This window comes from Telmatherina bonti, assembly GCF_933228915.1.
Source record: "Telmatherina bonti genome assembly, chromosome: 12".
Taxonomy (NCBI): domain Eukaryota; kingdom Metazoa; phylum Chordata; class Actinopteri; order Atheriniformes; family Telmatherinidae; genus Telmatherina; species Telmatherina bonti.
In genome coordinates, this window is record NC_136610.1 from 16,730,262 (window position 1) to 16,741,547 (window position 11,286).

The window sequence follows — 11,286 nt, forward strand, 5'->3', positions numbered from 1 at the left end:
TCTTTATTGGACTGAAATGGAAATGAACTGAAACACACTTTATTTATGCCAAAAGGGAAAATGTAATATTCTAGTCTTTTTGTTTGCTTTAATAAGCACATTAGGAGTATTTCCCTGTTCATCAGAGTACTGTTTAACTTCCGGTTTAGATAATACAAAAAATAAATTAATAGCATTCTTTCAGTATTTACATCAGGTCTAGATAATACAGACTTGCAGTGATTTACATTGTTTTCCCCTTTTATCTTAAAACATTCTAAAAGTGTTTTGCCAGAGAAAAATGTTTTATCAGCCACTAATTTTTGTCACCCACCACAATGCTGCATGCAGAAAAAAAGTTAACTTCTGCTGTTATTGAAAATCAGATAACATGAGGGGTGTTGGTATTTGACAAAACTGCACAGATGTGCAGAATTCACAATGAATGGAAGAATTTGCATTAATAGTTGCAACTGCAACATCTTGAATTCTCTTAATGTTTACATATATGCTGGTGGTCCATTCCACAGCTAAAGATCATGGTGTGGTTGATCATGCTATGAATGACGTCAGTAGAGTAAAAACAGCCTAACTCTACTCAACTTCTAAATATTTTTTTCACATCTCCTAACATAAAAACTATGAATGCACCAATCTGCTTTTTGGGAGTTCCGATCCAATATCTGAAATTTGAGTATCTGCCGAGACCAAATCTGTTTATGTGAACATTATTGTGACTATGGTTATTATTGCTGTTGTAACTGTGTAAGATTTCATTAGGTTGTAATACATGAACCATCCTTTCTTAAGTTACCTTACCAATACAAGTATAACATTACAGATCTAACGATTTCAACAAGTTTTATTTTGATTTCGCACATTTAACCCAAATACAACTTTAAATGTGTGGTTTTGAAACAAAGATCTAGCTTTTAGTGCAGTTTTCCTCAGTGCACGACCCGCTAGCCACATGCAGCTCACTAACTCTTGCGACTCGTGAAGCAGCCACTGGCTTTCTGAAAATGCTATTTAAACAAGTCATAATGATCCTCAACAGTGCAGTTCTCTCCACAAACAAGAGCTGAAGGCTGCTTGCAAAAACTTTGCTGCCGTATCGGCCCGAACTGACCCTGTCAGAGTTGCCAGTTTTGGCTAATTTCAGCTGCCCCAAACTCCACTAAAGAGCTGCTCCGTCGTTAGCTCTGTATATATATTGAAAAAGAAACACCTACATTCTGGAGGCATTATTGTATTTTCACCAAATACTGTTGCATAAGAATGCCTTTACTCTGTGTAATATTTAACTCTTTCCCCGCCAGACAACTGTGAATTAGTTGCTAGCCAGCGCCAGGCATTTTGATAATATCCAGCAATCTTTGAAGGCCGGCTGAAAATGTTGTTTTTGAAGTATGTTAACACTGCATTTATCAAAAGAAAGAAGAGAATCTGACCTTTCAAATAATGAAGAAACTATTTTTCTATCTTTATTCATTCTTGAGTTATCAACTGTTGAATATTGGTAATTTTTGTACAAAAAAAAAAAAAAAAAAAGAAATTTGAAAAACAATCTCAGAAAAAAACTTTTTTTTCATAAACATATTGTCAGTACAAAACTGATTGGCTATTTACATTTTTTATTTACAAATACTAAAAAATCATCACAGTTAACCAAATATAATAATAATAATAATAATATCTTTGAAAACATCCTAACATTTATTTAGAATGTTAGGGGTCACCAACACTAGAAGAAAATTTCCTTACGTCGCAGATTATATCACAAACTTTAAATATTTCCATCAATTTCTCTTATATTACAAATAAATAAATGAATGAATGAATAAATAAATACTTCCATCTTATTCTCTTTCTTCAAGCAAGCACTGCAATTGATTAAAAAAAATATGAACACATCTTTGTCCTGTGATTTCCATCTATAAATAATAGGAAGGAAGAAAATCTATGTATCTATACATATGTGTGTGTGTGTGTGTGTGTGTGTATCTATCTATCTATCTATCTATCTATCTATCTATCTATCTATCTGTGTGTGTGTGTATCTATCTATATATATATATATATATATGTGTGTGTGTGTATCTATCTATATATATATGTATATATATATATATGTGTGTGTGTGTATCTATCTATATATATATATGTATATATATATATATGTGTGTGTGTGTATCTATCTATATATATATGTATATATATATATATATATATATGTGTGTGTGTATCTATCTATATATATATGTATATATATATGTGTGTGTGTGTATCTATCTATATATATATGTATATATATATATGTGTGTGTGTGTATCTATCTATATATATATGTATATATATATGTGTGTGTGTGTGTATCTATCTATATATATGTGTATATATATATATGTGTGTGTGTGTATCTATCTATATATATGTGTGTATATATATATATGTGTGTGTGTGTGTATCTATCTATATATATATATATATATATATATATATGTGTCTGTGTGTGTATCTATCTATATATATATATATATATATATATATATATATATATATATATATATATATATATGTGTGTGTATATATATATGTGTGTGTGTGTGTGTGTGTGTGTGTGTGTGTGTGAGTGAGAGTGAGTGAATATGTGAATATATCTATTAGCACAAATATCTGTCTGGCCATAGAGCGCAACTAAGTAAAAGCCGCACTGAGCGCAGCAGCTCTTTTTCCTTTTCCAGCAGCCACATCGATTGCCTCTTGAGGGCTGTTTTGATCATATCATATGTTTTTCATGATAAAGGTGTGTGCATGAAGCACAAAATGACTCCCTAATTCCGTAAAAATATATAAATTAGCCGCATCACTGTTTCAGCCACAAAATTCAAATCAAGGCGAAAATCACTTCTTGAGCCTCTGGCATTTGGCAGCCCAGATTGAGATCTCTGCCTTGAGGCCCTCCACTCCGTGTCATCACCTGAACTGCCACTGTGATCACGACGACGAGTAGGTGCGCTTCGTATTGTCCCACACCTGACGCTCGTCTTTTCCTTGCTCGTCTTTTCATGTCACGTCCCCTAAAAGTTACTTTGGTCTGGCTGTGATCGTCGTATCTTCCATGTCCGTGTCCCCCGTTGTGTCGTTTCTCACTTCCCCCGACTTCTTTCTCGTTTCGGCGTCCAATTTCTCCCTCGTCACGGCATCCGATCTCTCTCATCTTCATCTTCACTGTCACTGTCAGTCTCCTCTGACAAATCAAAGTTCGAGTTGTCGGAGTCCATAATCATTTTGAGGGCCTCAAAAAACAGAAAACGTAGCGGAGTACGTTTTCTGTGGAGCCAGCATTATCAATCATAAGTGTGATAGAGTTGTTTACTGTGTTGCTATATGATACCAGTTATTTGTGTTTATTTACTAAATCAGCCGAAGCCCCACCCACATTTTAAGCGCGAAAACACGGATTGCCGGAAGATCTCATCATTGGCGGGAAGCGTTGTAACGTGAATGATCGAATATCTCATCGATGGCGGAGAAAGAGTTAAGATAACGACTTGCTAAAAAGCTGAATGCTACTGATTTTGTAACATAGCAGGATACGTAGTGTGGGAACGCTTTTTGGGGGGGGATGGTGGCTCTCCTCTTGTCTTAGTGTATTGCGACTCTTGTTGAATTAACAGTGAGGAGCCATGATTTAGTGTAACAAAAAATGTCACATTTTAACATTCAAGGCATTTATTTCTTTTAAAACATGTCCGAAGCATGTCATCAAACACACGCTAGCTTGACTAGTGTGGTATCGGTACACTTTTATTAATACCAAGTATGAGTACACATGCTTGGTATTGAGCCGATACCGATACTGGTATCGATATCGGTGCATCCCTAATAACAACTCTTGGTAGTCAAGCCAAACAGGCACTAAAGAAAATGACACAGGTTAGCACTGTATGTGCAACACTATGTATTGAAGTAAATCTAAATTCAGATAGTAAACACCATCAGACGTTTGAACACATGCGGATTGTGCTAGGAAGTTCCGTTCACCTCTCTTTAACATGCTATGTGTGTGTATGTGTCTGTGTGTGTTGGCTAGTTCCCTCTACCTCTGTTCAACTACATAAGTTTCATATTCTGTTAAATCCCTTTTTCATGTTTTGTTTTTTTTACATTTCTGTTGTGTTTCTCATTGTTATTTGGACTAAAGGTGAAAGCATGCCTTGGATTGTCATTGGCATATTTATTATTGGGAAAGAAACAAGCAGTCCTGGAGCTGTGTATAATTCCTCGTCAGAGATGTGCAGGAACAAGCGTATGCACAGATTCCAACATCATGCTTTCCCAGTTTTGGTCGTATGTCATCTTTTAGTACGAAAGTGACACTATTTGTGCATGAGGTTTCTGGTCTTTGTAGTTTTTTTTTTTTTGTTTTTTTTTTAACAGCAAATCCTGTCTCGTGTAAATTCTAGTCTCCGCCAACTGTAACCCCCATCCACAAGATTTGCAACTGTAGGCAGGGGTGTTACACATGCCATAGTGAAAGACCTCCGCAGCAGTTGTTATTTTTTCCCAATTTGTTCGGAGTTATGTTAATTTTTCAGCATTTTCGTTGTCCCCAACAGCACAAATTGGGTTTTATTTTATTTTCAAATCCTTCACAGTTACACAGTTACAGACTTTCTCTACCCATGTAATAGATTTTGGGAAACATTAACCTGAAAAAGATAAAACTATTGCCATTTTATTATAGTATGCGAATGCAGAATTTCAGTCTTGATGTATTTTCTCTGTCTTTCTTCTCTGCAGCACTGGGAGAATTTATGCATCCGTGTGAAGATGATATTGTGTGCAAGTGTACAACAGAAGAAAACAAAGTTCCCTACTTCAATGCTCCAGTGTATTTGGAAAACAAGGAGCAGATTGGGAAAGTGGATGAAATATTCGGGCAGCTGCGGGACTTTGTATCCTTTCAGTACTAGTTATTCTGGTTGCTGAAATGAGCATGAGAGGGTTAGGGGTGGATGTGTTCATTGTCATTGTTGTCACCCAGAATTCTTTTGTACCTTAACTTATTCTTGCAGTATTTCTCAGTTAAACTCTCTGAAAACATGAAGGCATCCTCATTTAAGAAGTTACAGAAGGTATGGGGGGGCAGGGTGCAAAGCAGATAATTTTCAAGCACTGAATGTGGAAACTTTGCCATACTGATCAGTATGTACTATGCAGTTTTACATAGACCCGATGAAGCTTCTACCATTGCAACGATTCTTGCCAAGACCACCTGGAGAAAAGGGGCCACCCAGAGGGGGCAGAGGTGGAGGTAGAGGTGGTGGTCGTGGAGGTAAGAGGACTCTTCATTTAATTATGTTTGTTTAAATGCATTTGTGGACCCCCCCCCCAGGTTTGGAACTTGTACTAGAACTGCTGTTCATTCAGTGCACAGCCTGTCAGTGGGTTGATTTTTGCTTCGTTTTTAATCAGGCGGCTTCCGGGGCGGCAGAGGTGGGCGTGGCGGAGGATTTGGAGGTGGCCGTGGCGGAGGATTTGGAGGTGGACGCGGCGGAGGATTTGGAGGTGGACGTGGTGGAGGAGGCGGCTTCAGAGGAAGAGGAGGAGGTGGTGGGCGTGGATTCAGAGGTTGGCCATCAAATTGTATGTTTTGTTGTTGTGTTTTAAGTGAAGATGCATTTAGTTTCTAATGAATGTATTTTGTTGTTGTTTTTCTCTAGGAGGTAGATGATCAACCTCTGGCTTGGTGATTGGTGTGATCATCTGGTGATTGTTTCCCAGATGATCCTTCTCAGACTAAAAGACTGCACTCATCAGATTCTGGATGGAGGGAATAATACAAGCTTTTCCTCTAATTGACGACCTTGTGGGAATTTACCTGTCTTTTTTTTTTTTTTTTTTAACCAGTTTTGGATGAATGACTGTAATTACTTATTTAAAAGGTTCATATTGTGTTCTTGTGTACAACAGCGGGGACCTTTTCTACCTGTTGTGAATTATAGTTGGATTCATTTATCAGCTGGCATGTTATTCTTTCCTGACTGTTAGTGTTGGACAGATCTTGTGATAAAAACGTAAAAAAAACACATTCACTATCTTCCATGCAGTGATTACTTCAACTGTGTGAAATTGCTTTATTCGGTGTTGCTAGAAAATATTTTAATGCTTAATTTAGAAAAACAGCTGTTTTGTTATTACATTTTTTTTAAATGCTTCCATTAAAAGGTGCTTTGTAGCTGTGGGTGTCATTTTGCTTCTTTCAAGTCAATAGTATGCTTTTGTAATTTTATCTGGGACAGAAATTATAGCAAACATGCATCATGCAGAACAATGGTTGTAAGGATTGAAGTAAAGAGGTGTTTGCATGTTCAACTACAAAAAATTCTTCTACATTGTATAAGCCATGGTTTTTGTGACATTACAACTAGTTTCAACAGTGGCTAAGTGCAAGAAACAGGTGATTGGATTTTTTTAAATGTTTAGATGAGGGGACTGGTGATCTGTCCAGGGTGTACTAATACTTTTAACGACCCAGTCTATGAATATATAGCTTTTTTTTTTTTTCAAATTCAACATGCTTTCAGGTATAAACTTCAGGTTTTTGTCACTTCAAAGAAAAAGAAAAAAACATACATTGGTTTTAACGTGTGGCCATATTGCTCCCTTCACTGTTTCACACGGGACTACGTCATACGCAGCATGAGCGTTCTCGTTTTTGATTGGCTCCGAGGTTTACTCCTTTACGGCCGCTTGCAAGACCGCCCCTCCCCCCGTGCTCAAGAAACGAACATGGAGACAGCAGGCAAAGTAAGTTGCTACAAACTATCAAAGACAAACTGTAAGTTCTTTCCTTACTTTTTTTTTTTAAGCATTGTTGAAGTAACTTTAATTTTTGTGCAATGCAAAATCACCACATGTTGTTTGCTGACGTGGAGATTTAATTTGCATTGAATGAAGTGCAACAAAGAATCGCAGCCCCCAAACGCCCAGGTCAGTTGCAGCTGGTATTTGCACATTTCTGCAGCACTTGTGCCTAAATCTAACGATTTACAGGCACCGACTTCATATTTAAGGGATGAAATACTTAAACAGATTAAGAAGAATAAGGCTAAATCTGCGTTGTTTGGCGATGTTCACGTTCCGCATGTAGCGTGGGAATCTTGAGGCTTCGCAGCTCAACAATTTGTTCCATTATCGGTCACTGGAGAGAATGCACGGGAACTCTTGCATAAGTGCACGCTTGTAGAGGGCTCAAAGGCTAACAGCTCTGTGCACCCACCTACCTGACCTCTAACAAGGCCTGTAGAGCTGTACTTTGTTGTATAAGCATTGCTCGACGTGAATTCCAACCTACTTTGTGTGATTACAGGTGATCAAATGTAAGGCAGCTGTTGCCTGGGAACCTGGAAAACCTCTCTCCATTGAAGAGGTAGAGGTTGCTCCACCAAAGGCTCACGAAGTTCGTATTAAGGTCAGCCACTGAACCTCTCTTTGCCAATATTTGTATGCACTAAAAACACCTCTCAGAAGAATAAGGTGGTTCTTAGGAGACCTTATCCTGTCTTAATGTGCTTTTTCAATGATTGAGAGTAAATCTTAGAAATTTCTGAGGTTTTCTCCAGGAATCTCAGTCCTTTGCACCATGATAATTAGTTTTGCCTTTGAATCATGTGCAAATAATGACTGGACTCTTGTTTGTGAATGTGTATTGTAGCAGCAACTTGATTATATTTTGAATGAAACTTTTTCTTTCAGCTCTTTGCGACCGGAGTGTGCCATACCGATGCCTACACTCTGAGTGGCAGTGACCCTGAAGGACTTTTCCCAGTCATCTTGGGACATGAGGGTGCTGGAACAGTTGAAAGTGTTGGTGAAGGTGTCACCAAATTCAAGCCAGGCAAGCATCAGTCCACCAAAGCTTAAAACCATTTGTTCTTAATATATTTATGAACACGTGCTCCATTTGTGGTTTTTCATTGATGTGGTTTATTTGTCCATTCAGGTGATACTGTCATCCCATTGTATGTGCCTCAGTGTGGAGAATGCAAATTCTGCAAAAATCCTAAGACCAACCTCTGCCAGAAAATCCGGTAATATGATTGACATTTAAAAGGCCAACCAGTCCACATGCAACCATAAAGACCCTACTCACATATTCATGATTAAAATAAATAAATGGTAATTAATCTCTTTCTTGTGCTTCCATCCTCCAGAATAACCCAGGGTCAGGGACTGCTTCCTGACAAAACTTCACGCTTCACCTGCAAGGGAAAGCAAGTGTTTCACTTCATGGGGACCAGTACTTTCTCTGAGTACACTGTAGTGGCTGACATTTCGCTGGCTAAAGTTAATGAGCGTGCACCACTGGATAAAGTGTGCCTCCTCGGTTGTGGTATTTCTACAGGCTATGGTGCTGCTCTAAACACTGCAAAGGTAAATTTAAAAGGCTGTTAGCCTTGAGATAGCACAACCTTCTTAAAGGAAGCAAATGGCTAAATAAATCAAATAAAGCTGGGGTAGGTAATGTTGGGGAGCTAGCAAGATGTGAAAGTAGCACCTTGTCTTGGCTCCTCGCCCTCTGGTTTTGCTCCTCAAACCAAGGCTTTTTTCTTACCTCTGCCAAGAAGGTTATGTTTTTACCAGAGTTTGTCTGTTTGTGTTCAAAACTTAAAAAGTTACGGATGGGTTTTAATTAAATTTTTGCATTGGAAATGTGAAAAGGAAAAACAGGTTTAATTTTTGTGGTGATCCAGATCTCTGTTTGGATCCAGTAATGTTTTAAAGGCCTTTGAGGTTTACGCTCCGCCAAGGCCAAAGTTTGCAGCTTTTTCCACCAACGATTTTCTCTTTCTCTACTGTTTAGCGGGAGGTGGACAATAAACAGCTGTGTCGGGAATTCCTTCTGGCATTTTCTCTGCTGTGACGAAGCTTACAAAATATAAGAAATGAACAACTTCAGTTTGGCCTGAACGTTTTCATTTGTTCAGAGGTTTTACAGATTTACTGTAAACTGAAGGGTCTAAATATATTTCTTATTGTTCATGATTTAAAAATGTGCAGACTACTATCAGGGCGAGAAGCCATTTCACCATTCAGTAAAATAAAAAAATGTCTGAGCAACATTAACTACTCCAGCTTTAATAAATGGAAGGGTCAATTTAATGCAATATTTTTTGTTAAGAAAAGATTGTCCTGTATACAAAGTACACATTTAGCCATTGATTGCAAGTAGTGACTGCTGTTTTTTCTTTTTTTTCCTCCACTTTGCTAATCACTATGTAGAAAAGGATTAAGACTCATTTTTATTACAGTACAGCATTAGTAAACAACAAGCCTTTCAAGGAAAATAACTCAATGACAAGTTATTCTCTCTTCTAATAATTATTTGCCAAAACAGCCATTGAACTCCTGCATAGATATTCTATTAGGAGAATAATGGTAGAATAATTCTGCACATCAGTTTTTTTTTTGTTTGGTTTTTTTTGCAATGTTTGATATTTCTTTCAGGTTGAGTCTGGTTCCACTTGTGCTGTATTTGGACTTGGAGCTGTTGGCTTGGCTGTTATCATGGGTTGCAAAGTTGCTGGAGCAACCAGGATCATTGGTGTGGACATCAACCCTGATAAGTTTGAGAAAGCCAAGGAGTTTGGTGCCACTGAGTTCGTTAACCCAAAAGACCATAACAAGCCCATCCAGGAAGTTCTGGTGGAGATGACTGATGGGGGTGTGGATTATTCATTTGAATGCATCGGAAATGTACAAATAATGGTGAGGCCTTGTGTTCATATTTTATATCAATCATGCATTAGAAATATACAGATCCAGAAAATGTTTTTAAAAACTATTAGTGGATGAAACTAGTAACAAAAAATAAAAGTAAAAAAATAACAAACAATAAAACCTTATTATTGCAGAGAGCAGCTCTTGAGGCTTGCCACAAAGGTTGGGGTGAAAGTGTCATCATTGGTGTGGCTGGAGCTGGACAAGAGATCTCCACCAGACCATTCCAGCTAGTGACAGGCCGGGTGTGGAGAGGCACAGCCTTTGGAGGTGAGGGACTGTGGTCTGCCTAATTTGCATCATTTGTAGTTTACAGCAATAGTCCGAATATGCTGTTCATATCTTATTCAAGGTCTTTCATAAGGCCTTTTCGTGAAACAGCTATGTGAAGTTATGATTCCCTCTAAATAAAATGGCCATTGTCAAACTGTTTTTTTTTTTTTTTTTTTTTTTTTTTTTTTTTTTTAAATATTCTTTAGGCTGGAAGAGTGTTGAGAGTGTTCCTAAACTGGTAGAGGATTACATGAGTAAGAAACTGAAGGTGGATGAGTTTGTTACCCACACTCTGCCTTTTGAGAAGATCAATGAAGGATTTGACCTAATGCATGCTGGGAAGAGGTGGGAAATACTGTCAGTTCTGTGTGTTTGACCTTTGCATTTGTTAATTCTTCAGTTTAACCCTCTTTATGTTTTACTGTTTAGCTGTGCTTATTTATTTTGTCAGGCTAATTTGTCTCCTTTTTCTCATGACAGTATCCGCACAGTGCTGACTCTCTGACGTGTCTGAAATGACATCCGTCCCATGTGGCCTTTACACAGCTCCATCATATTTTCAACACTTATTTTTGTGCACTTAACTTTGATATTATAGATTCACTGTTTAGAAAAAATGTTTAACAGCAGAAAATCTGTTTGAAAATTTCTAAACCCCTTTATTAAAAGCAAGTTTTGCTGTCATGTTTTTTTTTGTTGTTTTTGTTGTTTGTTCTTCTCTCATCAAGCATTTGGCAAATTTTTTCACTTAGAACAGCCCTGCATTCAGTTGATGTTACAGGTTCGGACTAAGAAAATAAATCAGAAGACCTAACAGTAGCACAGCCACCTTTGGTGCCTACATTGTCTAACAACGGATTTAAATGAGATTCAACATTTTAAAATGGAAAATAATTTTTGCACAAACCTACAATCAAAATGATACACATGATGCTTCTTTAATCATCATAGTACTTCTAATGGTATTTTAACGTGCCTGTTTTGTACAAGGAGTGTTTGCTTTATCACTGTGTTGTTTACACCTGACCTTGTGTATTTGGTTCACCATGACACCTAGAAACACGGTGACCTCAACTTTGCTGTTAGACTGCAATAATAAAGTGCCCTAAAAAGGATTTTGGGCTTGTCTGACAAGTCAATAGGATCTAATTTTTTGTTTATACTTAATTTTGAAATAGTTGGACTATATTTGTGTATTTATAATCTAACCGTGACACGCAATATAAAGTGAGAAAGACATGAAAA

The 11,286-nt window shown here is 37.5% G+C and overlaps 2 protein-coding genes across 5 annotated transcripts in view; both read left to right on the forward strand.

The window, feature by feature from the left end:
• gar1 (GAR1 homolog, ribonucleoprotein) overlaps positions 1 to 6,211 on the forward strand; it is a 7,023-nt gene extending 812 nt beyond the window's left edge. The window contains exons 3-7 of one of the 2 annotated variants that reach the window (XM_079250271.1): positions 4,786 to 4,940; positions 5,061 to 5,120; positions 5,206 to 5,320; positions 5,461 to 5,616; positions 5,709 to 6,211. In XM_079250271.1, the coding sequence (XP_079106397.1) occupies positions 4,786 to 4,940; positions 5,061 to 5,120; positions 5,206 to 5,320; positions 5,461 to 5,616; positions 5,709 to 5,719 (497 nt within the window). In that variant the 3' untranslated portion in view covers positions 5,720 to 6,211. The remainder of the gene's footprint in view (positions 1 to 4,785; positions 4,941 to 5,060; positions 5,121 to 5,205; positions 5,321 to 5,460; positions 5,617 to 5,708) is intronic. The other variant, XM_079250272.1, reaches the window with a different exon arrangement.
• A 529-nt stretch (positions 6,212 to 6,740) lies between these two features.
• adh5 (alcohol dehydrogenase 5) lies at positions 6,741 to 11,006 on the forward strand. Of its 3 annotated transcripts, XM_079250365.1 has the most exons (10): positions 6,772 to 6,795; positions 6,946 to 6,978; positions 7,358 to 7,459; positions 7,744 to 7,885; positions 7,991 to 8,078; positions 8,202 to 8,421; positions 9,496 to 9,756; positions 9,903 to 10,038; positions 10,248 to 10,386; positions 10,522 to 11,000. In XM_079250365.1, the coding sequence occupies exons 1-10, from the start codon at positions 6,778 to 6,780 to the stop codon at positions 10,544 to 10,546; spliced, it is 1,164 nt and encodes a 387-aa protein (XP_079106491.1). In that variant the 5' UTR covers positions 6,772 to 6,777; the 3' UTR covers positions 10,547 to 11,000. The 3 variants fall into 3 exon arrangements, with proteins under 3 accessions (XP_079106492.1, XP_079106491.1, XP_079106493.1); XM_079250366.1 differs by lacking the exon at positions 6,946 to 6,978 and having other exon boundaries at positions 6,741 to 6,795; positions 10,522 to 10,998; XM_079250367.1 differs by lacking the exon at positions 10,248 to 10,386 and having other exon boundaries at positions 10,522 to 11,006.
• The last annotated feature ends 280 nt before the right edge of the window (positions 11,007 to 11,286 follow it).